This window comes from Eucalyptus grandis, chromosome 4 (assembly GCF_016545825.1).
Source record: "Eucalyptus grandis isolate ANBG69807.140 chromosome 4, ASM1654582v1, whole genome shotgun sequence".
NCBI classification, from domain to species: Eukaryota; Viridiplantae; Streptophyta; class Magnoliopsida; order Myrtales; family Myrtaceae; genus Eucalyptus; species Eucalyptus grandis.
The window spans coordinates 20,073,256-20,098,848 of record NC_052615.1 but is presented as its reverse complement, the minus strand read 5'-3'; the positions used below and the strand labels follow the sequence as shown (position 1 = coordinate 20,098,848).

Sequence of the window (25,593 nt, the reverse complement as noted above, 5' to 3'; positions counted from 1 at the left end):
CATGTAAGTTCTTTGATAGGAAAAGATCCCCCAACCAATCAAATTGTTCCTACGTGATAAATCATAAACAATGACACACCTTATCAAATTTGCGTGGACGATGGCACTATATATGATTCTGTAAGTTCGCTACTCCTACTTCCATCTATCCATCATCAACAAGCAAACCCCCTCTTGTCCTACATTTCCCTTTTAACACGATGGGCAAGAGTCTAGCCGAAAAAGAAGAACAAGAGGCTAGGGAGTCTATGCTTCGATTAGCAATAGAAAAGGATGATGTTGCTAAGCTACATAAGTTACTTGTGGAGGAGCGAGCGCTCTTAGATCATGTATCTAAGCATCCCTTCCCAGATACTCCTCTACATTTTGCCGCCGAAGCCGGCAAAACCCAAGTGGCCATGGAGATAGCCATCTTGAGGCCATCGTTTGCTCGGGAGCTAAATCCGGAAGGGTATAGCCCCATGCACTTGGCTTTGCAACGAGAGCAATATCACACCGTAAGGGCACTGATGACCCTTGATCCAGAGTTGGTCCGAGTTCGAGGACAATGCGGGTTCACCCCTTTGCATTACGTCGCCCGGAAGGAAGGAGACAATGAGCTGGAGCTCCTAGCTGAATTCCTATGTGCTTGCAAATCATCCATCGAAGACTTGACAAGCAAATGCGAGACTGCGGTTCATGTTGCCGTCAATAGCCACAACCTCAAAGCATTCAAGGTTTTGTTTAGATGGCTTAAGCGAGTCCATCTAACAGAAATCTTGGATTGGAAAGACCAAGATGGTAACACCGTCTATAATATTGCTTCAACCAAAGAGCCGCAACCTGAGGTATAGTTCATCGATTTCACGATTGTTTATGCTTTTATTGTTCGATCCTTGAATTCGACGTTCTCTAGTCTAGGAACAAATGTTACGATAATGAAATGCCAGAAGTTGAAAATACGTGACGTTAGAAACATTCAGAGAGAGAATATTTGAACGGGATCACCTTGTTTGTTTATTTGTTTGTTTGTTTTCTATGGAGAGAAGGAAAGGGATTGGGAGGGATGGACATGACGAGGGGGTAGGCTTCACTCTCATAATGAGTATAGTTTTCACAGGTTGATCCATTCTCGTTTACTTAGTGATTACTCTAATCATTTTATTTCTCTCTAAATTAGTAGTAGATTATTTATTATTATTAATTTTTAATTTATTAGTCACATTTGGGCCTCTATGAAAACCCAATTAAGCGTTGGAAATTAAAAATTAAACACTGAATGATATTAAACTTGTAAGACAATTTTAATTAGTATTTGACTTAAAAGATTCAATATAGTCAAAATACTCACTTAACCTAGTATTCCTTGAAATGGATAGTAAATAGAATCTTCACAATTATATTGTTAAAACCTATCAGTAGTAATCCCATTTCCTTGTTTGGAAAGAAATTAACGATATTCAGTGATGTACTTTTAACTATTATCAAACAATTTTTTACTTCTATTTTCAACGCCTAAGATTACCTATGCTAACGCTTGTTTTTCAGATTTATCAAAAAAAGCCCATAGTTTCATTTCGAGAGCTGCTAGTGAGAAAACTATTTTAAGCTCGTAATGCTTCTACGTTGAGTTCATTTTGATTGGCCTAACACTATTTTGGTTGGAGGATATTGAGAAATTGGAAGGGAAACAAGGGAGTGATATAGAGATCTCCTTGCTTACAGTTTATTTATTGGCGAGAAAATGTACAATCAAAATCGTTTCCCTTGGGACCCCTGTAAAACTCAGTTTTTAGTGAGCTCTAGGTCTCTCTCTAAGCTGAATGGTTTTGGATGAATACCTCTCTTCCAACTCTTTCCATAATAATACACCCCTACCTTACACAACAGTGAATTCATCCTTTTGCGGTATTTTGTTTTTCTTACTGATTAGCAAAATCTCTTTCCTCCATTCAAAATCAGTCCATCCGAACATATTCATTGAAGCTAGTAAAATGGAAGTTAACAAGGACAATTCAACACAACCATAAAAATAATCAATTTGTGAATGGGAAAATTACTCCCCGACTAGTTGAATTTTATGAATAAAGGATATAAACACACATATCTAAGGTAGTCTTGCTCTTCATAGCAACAAGACTCATGTCCGAAATTAAATTGAGTCATAAACCTTTTAGTTTACTTGACCAAGTCCTAAACTTCTATGAAAAATCATAGTGCATCAGGTTAGCACTTCTGTGAGTTTGCTTATGTTACAAGTCATGCAAGCAATTCCTAGCTATCATATATATAATTTCGGGTGAGATGACTGGATCACACTTTTTGAAAACAAGTGAGACTTCACTTTATGGGTTGAAATGATTGGATTATATAAATAAGTTTTAGTAAACTTGTTCCCATAGTATGTCGGTCATTGCATCATGAATATCACTCAAGCTTAGGGAAAAGGAGATAACAAGTGTCATAACTTTCGTACAGCGCTCACTTAAAGGCCACAACTTTTTGTTCATGATCACTTGAGCTATGTAACTTTTGTATGGCACTTACTTGAATGACATAACTATTTTGTTAGATCACTTGAGTGTCATATAATTTTTCAATCGATTACTTGAATATCATAACATTGTAAAAGATGTTCATCATAACGATCATGCCATGTCGGATTTCCAACACTTCTATGGCACTCAAGTGATCGGAAAAAAAAATTATGACCCTCAAGCGAGTGTTGTATGAAAGTTATCACTCGTGGTGTTATTATCTCCTCAAACTTGCATGGCATGAGCTGACTTTGTGCACAATAGTAAAAGTAGTGACAAAGCAGTGAATAAAATTCAAGGCATGTATAGTTCATTGTGTGCCCTTTGCATTTCTTCCAGATCGTTGACCTGTTGATTGGGAATTTCAAAGTACCTCTGAAAATCTACCAGTTGATTGAAAAAAAGTTATTCCGGGGAGCACCTGCGTCAAGACCTCCTACTGGCAACTTCCCTCTATCACAGTTTTTAAGCATGGAACCAACCGTCTTTGAGAAGTTCAAAATTTGGTTTGTCCTCCGAGATGAGTCTGCTCGGAACATAATCCTTGTACTAGCTACCTTAATTATGACTATCACTTACCAGGCCGCGCTGAGTCCTCCTGGAGGATACTGGCAGGATAACTCTTCCAATTCCACTGTCGTTACCAATTCCAGCGGCATTGCTGTTGAAAAACCACATAAAGCCGGAGACATTATCCTGAACGGTTCGAAACTATATGAGTTCACGGCCCTCAACAGTACGGCGTTTTTGGTCTCCATCATCACAATCTGGATCACCGCTATTCCCCTATTGCCCCACACTCTCCCGGTTTACTTGCTAATGCTGATTCTCAGTGATGTCTACTGTGCTACCGCTACAATCGCATTCCCGAAATCCGATGTAGTCGCAGGACGTCTCATAATGACATTGTACATGAGCATGCTGGGTGTCGTGTTGGTGGTCCCCGTGATCTTGTGGTTGAACTTTTACAAATACAAAATCCGACTCCAAAGCGATGCCACAGGGAGACGCGTCGGCGACTTGCTAGAATTGAAGGATCGGAAATAGTTTTTTTTTTTTTTTGATATCCAGGAACTCCGTCAGCCGGTAGCCGTTGGGTAAACTTTGGAGTGACGCTAGCGGAGGACCCACCATCCCGGCGTCACTTTTAAGACGCCGATGCTTCCACTGGGGTTCGACCTTCTCACCTTCCCCCAAGGGAGTTCTTATCCAGCAGAGAAATAGTTTGCAAGTATTATATACTCTTTAAGTATTCTTCTCGCGTATGCATATCATGTATGTCTCTAGTCTTGAGGTTTGCAAGAACAAGACTCTCCTTATTAGTTGCATGTAATAAATTCATCTATTAATTCCTTGATCCTGAGAGGCCTTTATTCTTGCTTGAAGTCGAGACTTCGTGTAGCATTTTTCCCCCCTAATTAAACATCGTTGCAATGGAAACAAAAAGCACCAAGTGGCAGCTCGCAAACACGAATGCCCGAAGCGTACACACACAATACCCATGGACGGAAATCTCTTTAGGGTTTTTATTTCTAGAAAGAGGCTAAATGCATGATCCTGTAAAACATAACAACTAACTACAGTTGCAACCCTTTCTTTAAAAATTATTACAAGATAAAAAAACCGAAAAAGAAATACAGAGAATATAACAAATGTCTAGCTAAACCTAAAAATTCAACTAGATCCTATGGTATCTTCCAATAAAAAATAAAATTTATCAACTCATTTAATGAAGTTACAATAGTAGAAACAATAAACTCAAATATTATATATTGAGTGAATATCCTCAACCAACTTAAGTAAAGAAGGAAATATCAGACTTCAATGTCCTAAATTCATCAAATAAAAGACTAAATCCAAACTTAAGGCTTCCCGCATCATTTCCCCTTTATTAGAAAAAAAAGCTCGACCTCGAGTTTTTAAATTGTTGAATTATCTAGTCAAGCATATGTACTATAATCCTATAGAAATTTGGAACTGTATTTGCAAAATCAATCAAAATTTCTTGCTTCACGAAAAGATCCCAACCAAACTGCAAGGTCAATCCATCAATTGATTTTTCCAATTGCCTGTCATAGTGACATAAATTTTTGTTCTTCTGTTCTTCTTTACATTTTCTGTCGATTCAATTTTCTTCACCCAAACTTCATATGTATCTTCCGACCAAACAATAGAATTCTCGTATGTACATGAATTCAGATCAACATGGGTGGCGTTTTTCTCTAAAATCATCTCTCCATCGTCATGGAAGTCATGCTCATCCTGAGATTATTCTTCAAAGCTCAAAATCCTCAAAATCCTCCTCCTTGAAAAGGAAATTAAAAAACTTCTAGTTCTTGCTCCGGAGGCTCAACAACCACCTTATCAACGGAAATTATCGATCCTTTTATGGTTGTTATCGAGGATAACATGAAGCTGGCTCGTTCAGCTTGATCATCAATCCATGAAAATCGTCGCCTTAACAGATTTCACATTTTATGCCACAGATTTCACATTTTATGCCACGTTCTAATCGGCGCTTCACCTGCTCTTTTCCACTCAACCTGAACTTGATCCCACAAAAATAAAAAGCATTACCCTTCAATGTACAAGCTAAGAGGTTTGCTTGTCGATCTTTGGAAATATACGCGCAATGCAAAAGATGATCTACATCTACATTAAAATCTTTCAGGTTCAAAAATCCATTAGATAAGGAACCTTGCAGGGAATTCATGGAATTCTCTGTGACAATGGTAATGGTTACAATTCTTGGTGGTGATATCCACGACAGGCTCCACCATGTCAACCATTCGTCTGTCATAATAATCGTGACCATCACCTTCACGCCTTTCTGTGGCTACCAACGCACTGTTTATGCCCCTCAAACTCCTCAAGATCCTGTTCGCTTGAACATTAAGTCTTCGGATAAACAGGACATCCCATTACTTTGTATTGCTGATATAGGTTCATCGAATGGTTGGCCTTGGGTTCAATTTTCCCACAGCACTTCTTCTTTGTCCCCACCTAGGCTTCACTCCAGCCCTAGGACACAAATTCAGTTTGCAATGGCGTCCATAGTCAACTGCATCAAACTGAACTGCTGCTCCCTGTTGAGATTCTCACCATCATAGCTCAGGCTTGGATCTTTGTCAACAAGGCAGTTTTCACTGTTGTCGTTGTTACCAAACATCTCGTTCCCACAATCTTCCAGGTTCTAATATCAACCCAACACAATGAAGAAAAAAAGCATGAGTCGTAACTCACACATATGCATGCCCGGAGCATACAAGCACGAAGGGCCTAGAGAGAAATCTCTTGATGCCTACACAGTGGTCATGATGGTGGTTTTGTTGTTGGTCAAAGGCAATGGATTTGAGATCCATATTGCCACCTCTACCTTTAAGATGTGATTTATTACGACTAACGTGGAAGCGTTAAAAAAAAAATGATTTGAATAAGAAATAAATTGCAAAAATAAAACCTCAATGGTTTGACACCTACTATATGGAGAGAGATTGAAGAAATGGTTCCATTATAACTGGCAAAGAGGAGATTAGAATCATAAGTGTTTTCCAATCCAAAATAAAACCAAAAACCCATAAGAATCAATCACAAGAAATGAGTTTTATTACACTGTCACCCTCTTAGATGATGGCTCTCTATACTCTGTGTCTGTCCCAAATTTTCACACATGTTAAACACACTCACTATGCACTCAACAAGAGTATTTATATGCAAAAAAAAATATGAGACCATATGTGGTGTCAACATGATTTCATCTTCTATAAAAAGGCAGTCTTGTAGGAAATTATTTTTCCTTTTTACATCACCCACGGTCCTATTGGCAAAGTCCTCCTAATACGGCCCGAGTTTCCTTGCGATTCAATTATAAATCGAATTTCAAAATAATCGGAATTAACTTTGAGCCATAATCAACAAATCTTCACCTTGGCGTGAAGTCTAACTTCATCAATTGTGGTTTCGCCAAAAAAACTTTGGGCTCATCACTATCTGCAGATGCTGACCAATTCCAAATAGCATGGGAGCTCAGTAAATGGGATATGCAGCTCTAACAGCCATGATGCCAACAAATTCGTAACAAGGACAACATAATTAACATGAATTTCCTCTTTCGACTCGGCATACAAAAGTATAAGCTAACGTGATCAGTGGCATCAAATTCGCATTAAAGTTACGTCTCATAGAAATCCTCAAATCATGATTCATGACCAGAAAAGTCAGGCTTATTTTCAGCAACTTTTGGGCACATCAATTTGGAGCATTATGTCTGAATTTAACATGAATTGACCATAGCATGTTCCTATGCCACCGGATAACCCCAGTGAACTATCATTTTCGGCCACTGCCGTTAACCCTCACTTCCACTGCCATTAACCACTTAATGTTTAATAAATACGAACCAAGCAGTACCAATATGCACAGGAAGAGAACGTAAAAACTGGAATGTGGCTAATGAAATTTACCGGAGAATTGTCATGCGTATCAGTCATTTGAAACCATATTCCTCGCCGAGAACCACCGCTAATCACCATTGAGTCACATAGAACGCATACAATAGCAGAAACAGGTGGTCAGTAAAGTATTCGAAGATGATAAAATCAGATCATCATTAAGTGAAGGAAAATCTCGGTCAACAGGAAATGAAATAGCAAACACTACAAGTAGTTAGTATTTTTGAACGAAAATCATCTGAGGCATGACGGATTGCTTTCCAAATGATCCATAACACAAGCTAACAATTGCAAATCTGACTTATGCATTTCGTCGAACAAATGGTGAGCGTCTTGGAAAATGATTCTCCACGTGATACTAATGCAACATTTCAATCCAGATGCTTCTAGAAAAGGTTTAATTTATATCGGTGAAGAATAGTTTCAGTCGCGATCACAATTCAAGCAAATAACCACATGGACTTCAAACTCAATTTTTGCTTGCGAAATAAGCAATGCAGAGAGTGTTTTGAACCTTACGCTCATACATCTTACTACAAAAATCAACACACAAACGTTTAACAGGCTAACTCACTCAAGATCTTTCTCGACTTTGCTTCCACAACCAGCGAACACAAACTTCAGTCCCGTGAACATGCTTAAATGAGTTACTCAGTTACACAAACACTACGCATGATGGGAATTTTAAACGCCTGTACCCAACAACAATCAATTCAGATGCTAAGCATGGTAACAATCCTCAGCTTTGCCACATGAGTTTCACACAGGCATTTCAACGAACATATGGCGGGCATCTCAGTTTAGTGATTTTAAAACCAACATGACCACAATATCATCAAAGGAGGCAGCTCAAATCAATAAATAGACCCTCAATCGGAGATTATTTTCGCATAAAAACACAACTAGAGTTCTCGGCCTCAGTCTCGCGTACAAAGCAACGGAAACAGAGCATAACCCATAATGCCATGAAGAAAAGCAACAACAGAACAGACCTTGAGCAACGATCAAATCGGAGGGAGAAGTCGTCAGAGACGATGACGATGGAACGAAAGATAACCCAGAGTCTTTAGTGAGAGAGACGCCCCATGGTCGTTTGGAAGTTTTTCCAGAATAAAGGAAGGCCGGGCCCTCTTTCAAAAATGGGCAGATGACAGAATTGGGCTGCGCGATAGGGATTGCGTTATAGTGGGTCTGCATCGGCCTTCTTATTAATAAATTTAAATGAGTCTTTCTTCATTTTTTTTTTAATTTATTTTTATTTTTTATCTATTCCTCCTTTCTTTATCTTTTTTTTCTTTTAGTTAGTTTTTTTAGAATGAAGAATTGAATTGTCGACAAACCTTCAGTTGTTAGCACGCTTGGATCTAAATTGGAATAATAAGTTTCGTCATCATAAAAAACTTGCTCACCCTGTGATTCTTCCTCAAGCTCAAAATCCTCCGGTTCTCGCAAAGGATATTCCAATGACAAAATGAAGAAATTCAAATATTATATAAGAAAAATGTCATGAATGGTCCATGAACTTTTATCCAATGTTCAATTTCATCATTGAGCTTTTGATTTGCTCAATTTGGTCCATGAACTTTCATCTAATATTCCATCTAGTTCTTAACTATTTGAAAATTGACTAATTTCCCTTTTTTTAATACCAAAGTGTTTTTTCTTTTTTATAAATTCACCGAAAAGGGAAAAAAAATCGATTGATGGGCTTTTGTACATTATTCAAGTAATTTGCATATACAAAAAGAAATCAAAATGCAAGATTCACCCTTGTTTATTACTACTATCCCCTATTTTCCATTTGTTTTTAATATAGAGAAAGGAAAGAAATATTGACATTTATTACTTTATATAAATGTGGTATTTTTAATTTATAAAAAAAAGTTTGGTATTGAAAAAATGGAAATTTGTCAATTTTCAAATAGTTAGGGACTATATGGAACATTAGATGAAAGTTTATGGACCAAATTGAGCAAATCGAAAGGTCAAAAATTGAACATTAGAAATATCATTGATGAAATCATGATGAAATTGAACATTAGATGAAAAGTTCATGGACCAAATTGAGCAAATCAAAAGGTCATGGATGAAATTGAACATTAGATGAAAGTTCAAGGATCATTTGTAATATTTTCCCTATTATATATAAAGTGAATATCCCAAAATAAATTAAAGAGGGAAAAATCAAATTTCACAATGCTTGATTCATCAAATAGAAAACGTAAATTCAAACTTGAGTTGCCCCACATCGTTCTCTACTTTAAAAAAAAAAAAAAAGGTTTGACCTTGAGTTTTTGAAAATGTTGGGTTATATAATTTAGCATACCTACTTCAGTCTTCTTGGAATTTGGAATCATTTCTGCAAAATCAGTAAAAAAAAATTCTTGCTCAAATAAAAGATACAAACCAAACTTCATGATTGATCCATCAATTGATTCTTTAAATTTTTTGTATAATGAAATCTCGAATTCATTGTTACTCTTTTCGTTTTCTATCACTTCAATTTTTTCCGCCAGAATCTCAATTATATCTATATTGAGATCAACGTGAGAGGGTTTTTTTCCATATCATCTCTCCATCATCATGAAAAACGTGTTCCCCTGATATTCTTTTTCAAGCTCAAAATCCTCCCAAATTCACATTATGATAGTAATATGAGCAATTCACATTGGTTGCATGTGAACATTACATTTTTCTAGTTTTAATTTTTGTTCTTCTTTTTCCACTAGCAAAATAGTTTCAGTTTCTTGATGGTCCCCTGGATCGCAATTGAGCCATTGCAATTGTTATAAAGATCGAAAGAGTAGTGCTATGATTAGTGAAAGTGGCCTAATTAAACAGCGAGTGTTACTTTGCCTAGTGTTTCTGGAAATATGAAATTAGAGGTCTTCGAAGCCATTCCCATGGATTAACTAATAATCATCGAAAATACGCTGATTACGTGGCTTGACGAATCATATGCAACTAAGCTTGAAAGGCTAGAAAAATGTTTACAATGACAGATTCAACATCAAAAGCCCAAAATAAAATGAAAGCAATTGACTGAAATATTATATAGAATTACCACAGATTAGAAGGTTGGATATGAAAAAGATACTATATAGATTCAATATCATCATTTTTGCTTTCAATGTCTTCTCTTTAGAAGCCACCTTTTAAGATGTAAAAAAGATGAAACTCAAGAATACTGTATAATCCTTGATCCCTTGTTATATATTGTTGACATTTAAATTTGGACACCCCTTTAGTTACATTATTGCACAGCAAAATAGGTTTGATCCTGGACCCCAACAAAAAATATTGTTAAATATCATTTGCATGTTAAGATTATTTTTATAATAAGCCCACATGATTGCATTCTAATTGGATAGGAGCTAACGGACTTAAGCAGTGAAACTTGGAGTTTAATTAAATTATCTGGGCTAAGCCTGCAAGAGTATAAAATTTGGACAAGCTCAATGGATACCTTTTGTAACAAAAAAAATTAGATGTGAAGGTCACATTAGGGGAAGTAAATGAAAATAGATTCCATGGTTTTTGAACTAACAAACTCAATATCATTGAAAATTTGATCTTGGGTAAATAAGAAATAGGAATACCTTGGTTTCTTATCTTGAATAAATCACATATCTGTTTGATTTAACTAGGAAATAATGATATCCCTTGTTCTAGCAAGAACACCCTAATCTCATCCTATATAAATCAATTTGTCCTTAAAAATAAGGGAAGTTGGCAATACACAGTAGAAAAGAAAAAGGATACAACAGAGCACCAAAAAAAAAAGCATATATACACGAGCTCTTCCCCTGGATCGACAAGGGCACCGATTACACTATTAAGATACCTCTTGTTACGTTACGATTTAAGGTTGACTTTTTCAGTCTGATTAATAAGTCAACTTTTACTCTATGCATGAAATGTGATTTAAATCCTAACGAAATGCAATGAACCTAATCTCCATATGTAGGTGGGATGTAATGGACGTAGAATTATCCGACCCACCTATTTTTTTGTCAGGGATTGAGCTCTGTCATGATTAGAGGACCTTAAAACTCGAAGTGATTTTCTTTCTGATTATACGTTTGGCTTGCCAACAAAATTCAGGTATCAACGCACGTTCCGCTCACCTCTCCCCTTGGTTTTCCTTGGGACTATAAAAAGTCAAAAGTAGGTTTTTTGCATTCTTGTCGAAGCTTAAATTATTATCCAAATTTTAACAATTATGGAAGATATTACGTGTTCATATTTATACATTGCGACAATCTTGAGTATTTAAGAGTAGAAAAAAAAGACCAAAGCGCAAGGGTCACTAAATTTGAACAAGCGAAAAGTCAAAAATAAAAGTCCCTCCAAATAAATTAAAGTTTATTTACTCTAAATTGACTTATATAACGTAGATCAAATTAAACTTTGAAGAGATATTTAGACATGCATTTGTGTATTACAAGGCAGTATTTTGCATGGAATAGAACCTAGTAGGCTTATGACACACCCCTTGTATGCACCATTGACTGCATGGGATGCATATCTTGTCACCAACGGGCTTCTGTGGTGGAAGATGTCACAGACATGGTGGATCTAATACTAATCCATATATCTAACATAAAGTCTCTATATCCATGAAATCTCTGGTTCACAAAGCAAGATATTCTCTCACATTTTACTTAGATTTTTTTATTGACTAATAATAGATTAGTGGTGACTCCAAAATGAATTGATTTGAATATTTACTTAAATTAAAAACCTCAAAGTTATGATTTGGGATACTCCACACGAAGTCTTTGCTTAGCGATTTAATAGCTTTTCTTCGGTGATTATTTTTGGCAACGTCCCGATTGGAGAATGTCTCATGAGAGAAGGGGGGCTAAGGGGAAGGGAAAATGAAAAGGAAAAGGAAAATGGAAGTAAATGATCAATCAATAGGAAAAAAAAAATAGAAAAGGGACAATAAATTTGAACATTGAATAGCATTGTAGTAAAGTATTAACCTATCTAGAAGATAAATATAAGTTGTGATTTTATCTCATAATTTCAAAGGATTGATCAATGAAACAACAATTCATAAACTTTTTTCGACCATATAAGAAGAATCGCTTCCACTTTTGAGAATGTACACTGTCCAAATTGGGCGTGGACCATTGGTCTTCTTTCTTTTGTTTTGTGAGCAAGGGCAGACAACAGGTTGAACCTTTAATATATGAATTGATGGTCCGACTGGTGATTAATTTAGTGGTTGAACTGGTTGACTTGAGCAGATTTGAATTGTTTGCCTTGTGCCAACGTCATCATAAGAAACAAAGGAACACTTTTAATGAGGCTGGAGCCCAACACATTGAAGACATACACGAACATTAAATTATATGATATCTTTGCCTATGGCCTTTATGTTGTCTTTTGTTAGCTATCGGCAATAAACCTTTTATGTTGCCAGTAATCAAGATTGAAGACGCTATTGAGTTATTAACTAGTCAAGTATGCAAAGTACTTTTCGTCTCCAAGAATTCTCCAAGAATTGTCCTGTTTTCCCGACAAAAAACGGAATAAAGACATGATAGTACAAACGTTTTCCATGTGTTAGTAAAGTGAAAATACAAGGAGTTGACATATAGCTAGACAAGCACCAAAAATAGAAAAAGAAGAGAGTAGAAGAATGTTGTCTGGTAAATGAAACAGCATTTCCATTTGTCGGTATATTTTACTCTATATACAATATATACAAATAAATATGTATTAAAAAATATCATCACATGAACTACTTTTTATTTGCTATAAATGCTTATATATGTTGCCACAAGAATTGGCAACTCAATTTCATCTGGTTCGATCGGATTTCACAACTCTGTTAGGTCGTGTAATTGGAAAACACCTACATTTTTATTGACTATGCTATAAAACTCACATATAATAAATTCGTATAAATTCGTGTTGCTTTTGAGTACGCCAAATAATTGTGCATAGACATATTAATTTATGTCAGAAATTGCCAGCCCTCTAGCACCGATGATCAAATATAGGTTTAAGGTAACGCATGTCGCTAGGGTAGTTTTAATCCTTGTTTTTTGAATTACTCAGTAGCGACAGGGTTCTGATAATTTTAATCCTTACAGTACTCATCACAATTTCGACATCACTTTTTTATGCTCAATAATCTTTGTCGGCATTAGAGCTTTGCTTTTCTTTTTTTTTTTCGACTACCAGCACCTTGCTTTTCGGTCTCCCAAGTGGTCATCACAATATCGACTTTTATAAAATAAAGAGAGACGGTATTCTTCTTTTCACCAATCGTTTATATGCATGCTTATTTAGCCAGCAACATATTATTAAGTTATCGGCAGTTTTTTTTTTTTAAAGTACCTATACATATTGCACATGAGACGAGATGTTAAATTATTATTAAAAAATTATTAACAACGCAAACTATGTGCTCTCTATCTTCATGCAATTTTCTTTATCTATCAGCTTAAATTTTTAGAATAATTGATTGTGGTTCCACAAAATCTTATGGTATCGGAGCAAGAGATCCTCACACATAGGAGTGTTGGAATATTTAAATATTAAACCATGTTATTCATTTTGCATATGTGCATCCAACCCCATCTGTCAACTTTCAGCTTACATGTGAGGGGGTGTAGAAATACTGTCCCATATCAGCTTAAATACTTGGGTTGGACTTTCAAACATACACTTCCAAGATTAGTAATGGTACTAACTTTTATTCAAAATTACCAACCTTAACTTAAGTGACTTGCCCATTTTTCTGCCTGTTAAGTCACTAACTAATTCTAACTTAATGTTTGAGTCACTTGTTAAGTTTTCTTTGATTGTTTTGAAATTACCAATTGTTTCAATAATTTACCAATATTTATTTGTGCAGCTTACCAATGGATAAGGTTACTAACTATTATATGAAATTACCAACTCTAATTTGAGTCCACTTATTGATATTTATTGATAGCCACAGTATTACTAGTTGTTCCAATGGTTCACAACATGTATTTCCGAACTTATCATTGGGTTATATTTACCAATTCTTATTCAAAATTACTAGTTCTCTTAATAACTTATGAACATTTATATGCGTTGCTTAAAATTATAAACTCTTACAGGAAATTAGATATCTAAGTTTAAGTATCTAACCCATTCTCAAAATAAAGTAGTCGCTAGGTAATCTAATTTTGCATTACGGTTTTGCAATACGTAGTTATAATTCAAGAGAGCATTCCTGGAACTTTTGAGTTAAAGGCTTTGAGATTAAAAAAAAAAAAAAAAAAAGTGAAGCCATTTGATATATGATTATGGAAAGCTCAACTTCCAACTACATTAAAGAGGAGTGATGAAGAACCTGCCAATGATTCGCAGTTATTAATAAATTGTCAAATTTGTCATGCACCTGTGATTTTTTTTTTTTTTGGGTCCAGATGCACCCATGATTTAAAGAGCTCTATTTTTGAAGCTAATTGAATGTTAAATTCAAATATCAAATCTTCATTCAATAAACTGTTATAGGAATGAGTATAGAACTTGTCTGTGCATATTGAATTAAATCAGAACCGATGTGAGGTCTTGAGCTCGGGGAGATAATGATGTGCTTAGGTTTTGATTGAATATTTAAATAATAAACCATGCTTTCACAGTAATTTCATCAAATTTCACATGGAATTAGGGTAGGAGGTCATGAGTTCAAATCTTTTATGGCCTCATTTATCTACCCAATTAAATCTATCTACATTTAGTACAAGGCAAAGACTTATGGTACTTTTACAACAATTAATAGTAATCTCACCAAATCTCATAGATTTATAAGTGGACTTGTTCAAATGAAGGAGGAAGTAGGTCCGATGCTATTAACTCCTCAAATGTATGATTAAATTCTGCAAATTATCTTCTTTAGTTTGGGATTAGCAATAACAAGTAATGTGTGACTGATTTTCTATTACCTTGGAAAGATTCGATGGGTTGATGGGAAGGAAGTGGCACTATTTATTTTGCTTTCAGCTTTATTCGCTCTTTATTTACATGAAAAAGGAAAAAAATGAGTATGCATCATGTTTACTCATTTTACAAGTGTTGCATATATTCTAACAAATCATAAGATGTGCACCATATCATAAACAATGCAATATCGCATAACCGACATATTTCAAACTCATCTTATGCTCATGTCATGAAGATTTTATGGTCACACTTTGCCAAGTGATGAAGCATGAATATCATATTCACTATTGTTACGCCTAGAAAATCACTTCACTCTAATTAAATCTCAAAAAACACTTTAGTTGCAATTATGCCCCTGAAACAAAATTGGTCCTTAAGCAAGTACATCATGTCATGTCTCAATATGTAGGTTGGCTACAAGCATCAAATTGAAACCACAATACAACATGCACCATACATATCACCAATATAAACAACATTCCATCCAAAACATTTGTAGATAAATTTCATTTGAGGCACAAGAGTATTAAATGTTTGATCCAGATTTTAGAGAAAAATATATACCATACAGTACTTTACTGTTCGACTCCAAGATACAAGCCATGACACAGTAGAGTTTTTCCTTCTCGATAAATTGCGTCACGCGATTCTTGCAAAAGACAACAAAAAGCGAAATAGCAAAAGTCGGAAGCAACAGAGGTGCGTAATATTACAAGTCTAACGATTTCTTGAGGATCTGACCCGTCAAAGAAATGCAGGTCCATGGTGCGTAATATTACAAGTCTAACGATTTCTTGAGAATCTGACCCGTCAAAGAAATGTCGGGCCCCACTCACCCCAACCAGCCATTAAGCCCACCTGCACACTTGTTGACTTAGCTAATTACATATTCGTTGATCGTGACACTATATAATATATGATTTTGCAAGTTCGCTACTCCCTTTGATCATATCACCCAGCAAAGCCCCTTTTCTGCTCCTCTATTTCCCTAGTAACACGATGGCCCGGGTTCTGGCCGAAAAAGAAGAAAAAAAGGCTAGGGAGTCTCGGCTTCAACTGGCAATGGCAAATGACGATGTTGATGAGGTACAGAACTTAATTGAGGAGGTGACAAGTGGTGGCGGCTCGAACCAAGGTCAGAGAGAGAGAGAGAGAGAGAGAGAGAGAGAGAGAGAGGGTGAAGAGCAGTAATGGGAAGGGAAAAGGAAAGGAATAAACAGCTTAAACCTGAACTTACAAGAATCAATTACAGAAGGAATTTTATTGCACTGTCATTCTCTTGGATGAAGGTTATCAATGCTCTTGATATCTCTTGCAAATTTTCATATGCGTTAAACATACTCATAATGCATCCGAGACCAAACTCAACAACAAAATTATCTATATCCAAAACAACCATAAGCTCTTCTCGGATGTCAACGTGGGCTTCATCATCAATGAAGAAAAGAATTCTTGAGGAAATTAATTTCTTTTTTTTCATCACTGATATGGCCTAAGTTTCCTTGTGTTCAATTATAGACCGAATTTCAAAACAATTTGAATTTTTTTCTTGGGCAAAAACAATCTGAATTAATTTCGAGCCATGACCAACGAATCTCCATTTTAGTAAGAAGTTCAATTTCATATCACCGGTTGTCGTTTCTCCTAAACCCCTATGGGGCTTCTCACTTATTGTAGAAGCTAGCCAAGTCTGAATAGTAACGGAACTTAGTCAATGGAAAATGCTTTATTAGATTATTTGCTGTGTGCACTTTCTCAATGAATGTGGTTCCTTATGACTCAATAACACGTATAAAATGGTTTTTGACACCAATGTGTTTCGCCTACTTGAGATACATTTGATTTTTGGCTAAATGTATTGCACTCTAATTGTTGCAGTAATTAACAACCTTCTCCTACAACAATTCAAGATGATTGAGCAAAACTCTTAGCCAAATAACTTTCTTGATTGCCTCAAATGACATCATGTACTCTGCTTCAACTGTCGACAAAGCAACTATTGGCTATAACCGCACTTTCTAACTGACGACCCTTAAAACATGAACACATAACCTGTCAAAAACCTCAGTCTATCCAAGTGACAGGAAAATCTGAATCCACATAACTTGTTATATGCAGATTTTATTTGATAAGTTGCATCTTCTCAATAGGTTTATGTGATGTGGGTTGTATTGTAGGGGTTGTTTTATGAGAGATAGAGGGCGAGAGGCAGTAACGGGAAATAGCCAGTAGCATGTGTAGTAAAGTATTAACCTCTTAAGAAGATAGATATAGGTGGTGACTTTATCTCCTAATTTTAGAGGATCTCAATCGATCGATTAAATAGCACCATAATCGTTTTTCGAACATAAAGAAAAATTGCGTCCACTTGTGAGAAGGTGCTCTTTCCAAAATGGGTGTGAACTATTGGTCTTCTTTGTTTTCTTTTGTGTGGTAGGACAGACAATAGGATGAACCTTTAATATATGAATTGATGGTCCAACTAGTGATTAATTTAGTCTCGGCTGAACATATGGATGATTTGGGCAGATCTGGATTACTTGCCCTGTGCCAACGCCATCATAATAAAGAAAGAAACACTTCTAATGAGGCAGGAGCCTGACAAATTAAAGACATGGATAGTACTGACATTATCTTATATGATATCTTTGCCTATGGCCTTTATTCTGTCTTTTTTTTTTTCGTAAAGGTAAGATTCCTTTATTCTGTCTTCTTTTTTTTTTTTTGTGCCGGAGGAACCGTTTTTGACCGATAGCCGCCATGTTAACCCCCAGATGACGCTAGCCCAGGACCCACCACCAGGGTGCCACGTGTAATACACCTAATGGTCTGCCAACCTCTCTCGCAACTTGCATTGCAGGAGCTTCAACACCTGGCCTTTCCCTTTATTCTGTCTTTTTCTTAGCCATAAGATTGAAGAAGCTAATTTAATAGTCAAGTATGCAAAGTACTTTTTCTCTCCGAGAATCATCCTTTTTCTACTGTTTTCCCGACAAAAAACGGAATAAAGACATGATAATACCCACGTTAGACATGTGAAAGCAAATTTAGCACTTTGCTTTTCTTTTTTTTCATCGATTTGAAGCTCTTTGCCTTTTGATCTTCTGATTTCGACTTTGAGAAAACAAAGTGAGATATTATTCTTCTTTTCACAAATGTCGATTGATCCTTGATATGTATACTTATTTAGCCAGGAACACAGTGTTAATTCACCAGCCATTTTTTTGGAAGTGCTAATGTTTATCTGTACTTCCAAGATCACTAATTGTTTTCATAATTATTCAACATTAATTTGTATAACTTACCAACATGATAAGGTGCTAACTTTTATTCAAAATTACCATAAGTGACTTGCCCATTTTTCTTCCATTAAGTCACAACTAATTTTTGCTTAACAACCACTGTTTGAGTCGCTCGTTCAATTTTAATTGACTGTTTTGAATTTATCAATTGTTGCAATAATTTACCAACATTTATTTGCGCAGCTTACCAACTGATAATGCTACTAACTATTATATAAAATTATCAAATCTTATTTGAGTCCACTTACTGACGTTTATTTGATTGCCACAAAATGACCAACTATTCCAATAGCTCACAACATCTATTTCAGAACTTATCAGTGAGTTAAAGTTACCAATTTTTATACAAAATTATCAACTTAGTTCAAAATTACCGATTCTCTTAATAACTTGCTAACATTTATTTGTGGATCTTAAATTATAACCTCTTATTACCAACTTTATTTCAATCAGTTATCAATGTTTTCTTTTTTTTTTTTAAAATTACCAACTGTTCCCATAATTTAAGGACATTTTTTTAGCATCTTAAACTGTTAAAATCAACCATACTTATACAAAATTATCAACTCTTATTTGGGTTCACTTGCCAAAGTTTATTTGGCCGTTTAAACGTTACAAACTTATTCCAGAAAAAATTCTAGACTACACCAACAGTTTTATATCTTACCCAACTTTTTCAAAATCTTAACAAATTTAGCTATGAAACTTGAGTTGCCAACTCTTATTTGAGTTATACCAATGTACATTTAATTATTTCCAGATTATTAATTGTTCCAATAATTCACTTGGATTCATTGGCAGGGCTGAACGACGTTTTAAGCTCATCAACTCTTATACAAAATCATCGATTCTTATTTGTGCCCACTTACCATTTTTTTTTTAATTGTTTCAAAAGTATCGACTTTCCTGTAATTTACGCATGCTTTTTTTATGAGCTTATCAATTAGTTATAGACAGCGAACACTTTTCAAAATAACCAGCGCTTCAAATAATTTGTCAATATTTATATCTGAAGCTCGAGTAACCCACTCTAGAACAAAGTTACTATCTTATTTGAGTCAATTATCATCATTGATATGCTTGTTTCGAAATTCCGACTAGAGGTAGGTCTTTGATAGTCATAGGATATGAGATATTAAAATTTAAATAACTAAATGCTCCACAAAGTAAGCTATTAGATATGTAAACTAATTTTGCATTACGGTTCTTCAATATGTAGTTATAATTCTCGAGAGCATTCTTGAAATTTTGGGTTAAAAGCTTTAAGAGCAAGTGAACTATTATCAGTATTCATCAGATTTATGACCATGGAAAGCTCAACTGCCAATTACATTAAAGAGGAGAAAGAAATGAAGAACCCACTAGTGACTCACCAGTTCATAAATAAATTCTCAAATTTGTTGAGCATCCATGTTTTAAAGAGCTTTATTTTCTGAGCTAATTCGATGCTAAATTTGAAACTCAAAATCTTCATTCAATAAATCACTATGGTAACAAGTCAAGAATTTGTTTCTGTGATTTAAAGTAGGTTTTGTGCTATTAACTCCTCAAATGTATGATTAAATTCTGCAAATTATCTCTTTAGTTTGGGATTAGCAATAACAAGTAAGGCGCAAAAGCCTTTCTACTACCTGAGAAAGATTCGATGGGTTGATGGTTGGGAAGTGGCACTTTACTTTTCTTTTTCTTTATTTATATTACTTTGAGCAGTATTCGGTCTTTATTTTACATGGAGAAATAAAGAGACGAAAAAAGGGAATTGACAGGGGAGAGAGAACTCTCCCGCAAGCAAAATCACTGCTCCTATGAAATCAAGCAAAGAATAATGCAGCTTTACAAATGAGTATGCATTGCATTCACTCATTTCACAAGCATTGCATATATCACAGCAAATCTAAGATATGTTGGGCCCCACTCACCCCTGACCTGCCATTGAGCCCATATGTAAACTTGTTAACTCAGCTAATTAAATATTTGTTAACCGTCGCACCATATAATATATGATTTTGCAAGTTCGTTACTTCCATCGATCCTCACCGAGCTAAGCCCCTCTTGCTCCTACTGTCTTATTTGAGTTACTTATCATCATGTATATAGTTGTTTCGAAATTCCAACCAGAAGTAGATTTCTGATAGTCATAGGATATGAGATATTTAAATTTAAATAACTAACTCGTCCCCAAAGTAAGCCAGTAGCTAGGTAAACTAATTTTGCATTACGGTTTTGTAATTTGTAGTTATAATTTTTCTTTTGTTTGGACAATGTGTAGTTATAATTCACGAGAGCATTTCTGAAACTTTTGGGTTATAAGCTTTGAGATTAAGTAGTAAGTGAAATATTATTAGCAGCCATCTGATTTGATGTCTATGGAAAGCTCAACTGCCAATTACATTAAAGAGGAGCAACAAATCAAGAGCCCACCAGGGATTTACCATTTTATAAATAAATTGTCAAATTTGGTGTGCATCCACGATTTAAAGAGATTTATTTTCCGAGCTAATTCAATCCTAAATTTGAAACTCGAAATCTTCATTCAATAAACCACTATAGTAATGAGTAGAAAATTAGCCTGCATGTATTGAATCAAATCGAAGAATCGATCCGAGATCATGCACTTGAGGTGATAATTGTCTGCTTGGGTTTATAAGTGAGCTCGTTTCATATAAAGACAGAAATTGGTCCGGTGCTACTAAATCCTTAAATGTATTATTAAATTCTAGAAATTATCTTCATTAGTTTAGGATTAGCAATAACAAGTAAGGTGTGACTGATTTTCTTTTACCTTGGAAAATTCGAGGCTTGATGGGAAGGAAGTCACAATAACAAGAGTACCTTACACTGACACTTTGCGAGGCGTGAGGCATGGTAACCATAGCTGCTATTTTTAAACCCTAAAAATGACATCGCTCTGATTAAGAACATGTTAGCTGCAATTAAATCTCGAAGTAGATTCGGTCTGTATGTCATATCTCACATGTAGGTTAACTAGGAGCATCAAATCGAAACCGCAATATAACATGCCACTGTATATATCATCAATATATATAACATTCCATCCAAAATATTTCAAAGACAAAATTCATCAGATGCTCCAAAATATTAAATGCTTGAATAAGTTTTCAGAAAGATAATACCATACAGTACTTTACAGTTTGACTTTAAAGTATGGGCCATGACACGGTATAGTTTTTCCTTCTCAATGAATCATGTCATGCAATTCTTGCAACACATGACAAGAAGAGAAAGGGCAAAAGTGGGAAAGTGAAGGGCACATAAAATTACGACACTATGATTTCCTAAGAATCTGACCAATGTGCGCCGGTCCCGACCTAAGATATGCTGGGCCCCACTCAAACCCAACCTACCGTTGGGCCCACCTATACACCTGTTGACTCCCCTAAATCAAAAATTCATTGAACCATGGCACTACATAATATATGATTTTGCAAGTTCGCTACTTCCACCGATCATCACCAAGCAAAGCCCCTCTTCTCCTACTACATTTCCCTAGAAACACGATGGCCAAGGGTCTTCCTGAAAAAGAAGAAAGAGAGGCTAGGGAGTCTCGGCTTCAACTAGCAATCGAACATGATGACGTTGACTTGCTTCATAACTTAATTGTGGAGGAGCCAGAGCTCTTAGATCGTGTATCTAAAAACCCCTTCCCAAATACTCCACTACACATTGCCGCAGCCAAAGGAAAATTCAAGGTGGCCACGGAGATGGTCATCTTGAGGCCATCATTCGCTAGGACGCTGAATCCACAGGGTTATAGTCCCATGCACTTGGCTTTGCAATGTAAGCAATACCCAATTGTGAGGGCACTGATGACCCTTCATCCTAAGTTGATTCGAGTTCGAGGACAATGTGGGATCACCCCTTTGCATTACATCGCCGGGGAAAAAGGTGACAAAGAGTTGGAGCTCCTAGCCGAATTCCTTTGCACTTGCAAATCATCCATTGAAGATTTGACTAGTCAATGCGAGACTGCAGTGCACATTGCTGTCAAGAACCAAAACCTCGAGGCAGTCAATGTTTTGCTAGGATGGCTTGAGCAAGTTCATCTAAAAAAAATCTTGAACTGGAAAGACAAAGATGGTAATACCGTCTTACATGTTGCTGTGTCTGGAGAGCCACAACATGAGGTATAGTTCACCGATTTCATGGTTTTTCATGCTTTATTATATGATCCATGAATTTGACTTTATCTAATCCAAGAACAAATTATATGTTAATGAAACACTGGGGTTTCAAAATACATGGATTTAGAAACACACAGAGAGAGGAGATTTGAACAACATTTTGTGCAACCGTATATATTATAGCATTATCATTTAATAGTTAACATTTGTCGATAAATGTCCATCTGAGATTACAATTTGAAGTTGTCCAGCATAGTCTTGTAAATTGTAGAAGTATCCATAAATTTGCTTGCTTGGAACGATCCATCGGAATCTCATGGAACCGAATGACAAAAATCATTGATCAAGGGATATAACATATTAAAGGTGAATATTGTGATAATTAGATTGTATTGAAGCTTCCACAATAAAAAAATCCATCACTTCCTTTTATAAAAGAAAGAAAAAAAAAAGGTTGTGAATACTAATGTATGTTATCAAGATATTATGCGAATTCATATCTCTTTACATGAAATTTGAACCTCAAGTTAATAAACTTTGTGACAAAACCCATTTGTTAACTTCATTATATTATTGTAATGTTTATTAAGAATGAAAAATATTTAAATGTTAAATTCAGATATAATAAAACTTGACGATGTCGATTTAATCCCTCTCTTGTCATTTTATATACATGATCGAGTCCTACTACAATCATTATATTGATAAATACATGTTTTTCTCTCTTGTTGAACTACCCGCCATCGCATAAAATATTATAAAAGGACTTCAAGTGGTAGGAATGAGTTAATAAATGTGGATTGGTTCAAACAAGTCAGATAGGATCCTACAATTTGTACATTAGAATGTGTACGGGATAATTGGAAAACTAAATTGACTTATTTAGACTATGTTTGTTTCGTAGAAAAAAACTTTGACAAAAGTTTTCCTCATTTTCAAGCATTCAGGGCGTGCAAAATAAGTAATAAAAACAGTGTTTTCCAATCAATAGAAAATATCCTTCTAAAATTGGAAAAATTGATTTTCCTTTCTGAAGAAAAAACGAATTCCTCTCTTTCTCACGCTTCCTCTCCTCCTCTTCCTCGGCCCTGAAATCCCTCCCCGACCTTCTATCGCTCCTCTCGATTCTTCTCTCTGAAATCCTCTCTCTCTCTCTCTCCTCGATCCCCTCCCAAACCCGCTTCCAATTCTGGGCAGCTCCTCCGCAACCAGTCGTCCTCATCTCTCTCTCTCTCTCTCTCTCCCCGAGGCGCCGCGCGGGGTCTCTGATCACGAGGCCGACGCCCTCTTGGTTCGATCCCCGATGAGTGGACCTCCCTGAGAAGAAGCATTCCTCTGGGGAATGCGCTTCCGCGTCGTTGCCTCCGCGAAGAGCAAGAGATCTTTCGGTTTCGTCTCTCACTCTTGGTTCGATCCCAAGGGCTTCTCCGATCCCCCAATCAGCTCTCTCTCTCTCTCTCTCTCTCTCTCTCTGGTTTTCTAGATCTGCTGGATTTTTTCCTTTTGCATTCGGTCTCTCTACTCTCTCTCTCTCTATTCGCTTGCAATCGCGATCTCTTTCAACTCCCTGTCGCTGGCTGCCGTCTCCTTGCCCCACTCCTCGACCAGGCTCTCTGCCGTCGCGCGCGCCGGAATTTTTTTTTTTTTTAATTTTTTATCAAAAAAAGCTGTCATTTTTCCTTTTAAAAAAAAAAAGAAACAAAATAAAAGATAAGATTTTTTTTTTTTTTCTCTAATCAAAATCAAGTCCTTTCTTCTCTTTTGATCATTTTCCCGTGGACAAGGTCACTGGAGCATAGGCTCGAGCCTCATATTGAATCCAGTTTTTATAGGTTGGTCCACTCGTTCATTTAAGATAGTCTTTTTCTTCCTAGCAAAAAAAAAGAAAAACTCATATACAAAATGTAATTAAATCTTAAATCTTTTCAATTGACCGTTGCATAAATAATTTAGGGTGAAAGTATTATATTATACTTTTTAAAAGATTCAAGCTTCTTTGTATTGGTTTAAATGATGGCATTTAGTAAATAAGATCTAGTAAACTTTCTTCCTTTGTACATGGGCCGTTGCATCACTAGCATGGTAGTATGAGCTCGTCTGGTGCACAATAGTAAAGCTTGTGACAAAGCAATGCTTTATCTTGAAAGGGGTATGCACTTCATCTTGATTCCTTTTTGCATTTCTTTCAGATGATCAAGTTATTAGCTCGGCAAATGGATGTAAATGCGAAGAACTTCGATAAGAAGACCGCTCTCGAAATCTACCAAGTGCATCCTCGTAAAAAGCAAGATGTTGTGGATGAGTTACAACAAAAAGGACATCGAGAAAGATTTGGAGAAAGATTATTTGAAGTATTTTTTATTCCTAACCTCGACCTCTCTCTATCAAAGCTTTTCACCGTGAGACTAACTTTTCTTGAGAAATCGGCAGCCTATTTCTATATCGAAGATAAATCTACTCGCGAAGTAATTCTTGTAGTGTCTCCCTTAATGGCGACTGCCACTTACCAAGCTGCTCTCAGTCCTCCGGGAGGATACTGGCAGGATTCCTCTTCAAATCCCCTGACCAATTCCACTGAAATTGCTCATGAAAAACCGCATCAAGCTGGAAAGATGATCCTCAGCGGCTCACATCTATATCTTTTCACTTTACTTAACAGCATGACTTTTCTCATCTCCATGTGCATAATCTTAGCCGCCTCTGTTCCGCTGTTTCCTGGCACTTCTTTGGTTTGCTGGTCTATGTTTGTTCTCGCCGCTACCTACTTTTCATCCCTTACAACGGGATTCCAGAACTACAATGATGTTGGAAAAAATTTGATAGTGGGTGTTTTCATGGTGGCAATGGGTTTAGTCTTTGGATTATCCTTTTGGATATGGCTAAGGCGCGCCCGAGTCCAACGGAAAATCAATGCCTCAATGAGACGCATCGGCAATTTCTAAAGATCGAAGGATCAGAGATAATTCCCATGCATATTTTACTTTAACTACTCTTGTCCGGTATGCATATCATGCATGTTTCTTGTCTTGAGGTTTGCAAGAACTAGACGCTTTTGTATTTGTTGCACGTGATGGACTCATGTAGCAATTTATTAATGCTGAGAGGCTTTAATCTTGCTTGAAGTCGAGACTTCGAATTAGCTTTTTTTTTTTCTAATTTAGACTTCAATGCAGTGGAAATGAACATCAACGAGTTACAAAAGGCAAGACGGAAATCTCTTCGGCTTTTTAATTTCTAGAAAGAGGCA

At 36.0% G+C, this 25,593-nt stretch overlaps 2 protein-coding genes across 2 annotated transcripts; both read left to right on the top strand.

The window, feature by feature from the left end:
* Positions 1 to 161: 161 nt before the first annotated feature.
* LOC104428173 (ankyrin repeat-containing protein BDA1) lies at positions 162 to 3,866 on the top strand. The gene is made up of 2 exons (XM_010041175.3): positions 162 to 827; positions 2,856 to 3,866. Exons 1-2 carry the CDS (start codon positions 201 to 203, stop codon positions 3,561 to 3,563), a joined length of 1,335 nt encoding a protein of 444 aa, XP_010039477.2. The 5' UTR covers positions 162 to 200; the 3' UTR covers positions 3,564 to 3,866.
* Positions 3,867 to 21,722: 17,856 nt separating this feature from the next.
* LOC120292546 (ankyrin repeat-containing protein BDA1-like) lies at positions 21,723 to 25,288 on the top strand. The gene is made up of 2 exons (XM_039310795.1): positions 21,723 to 22,349; positions 24,536 to 25,288. The coding sequence occupies exons 1-2, from the start codon at positions 21,723 to 21,725 to the stop codon at positions 25,286 to 25,288; spliced, it is 1,380 nt and encodes a 459-aa protein (XP_039166729.1).
* Positions 25,289 to 25,593: the final 305 nt, after the last annotated feature.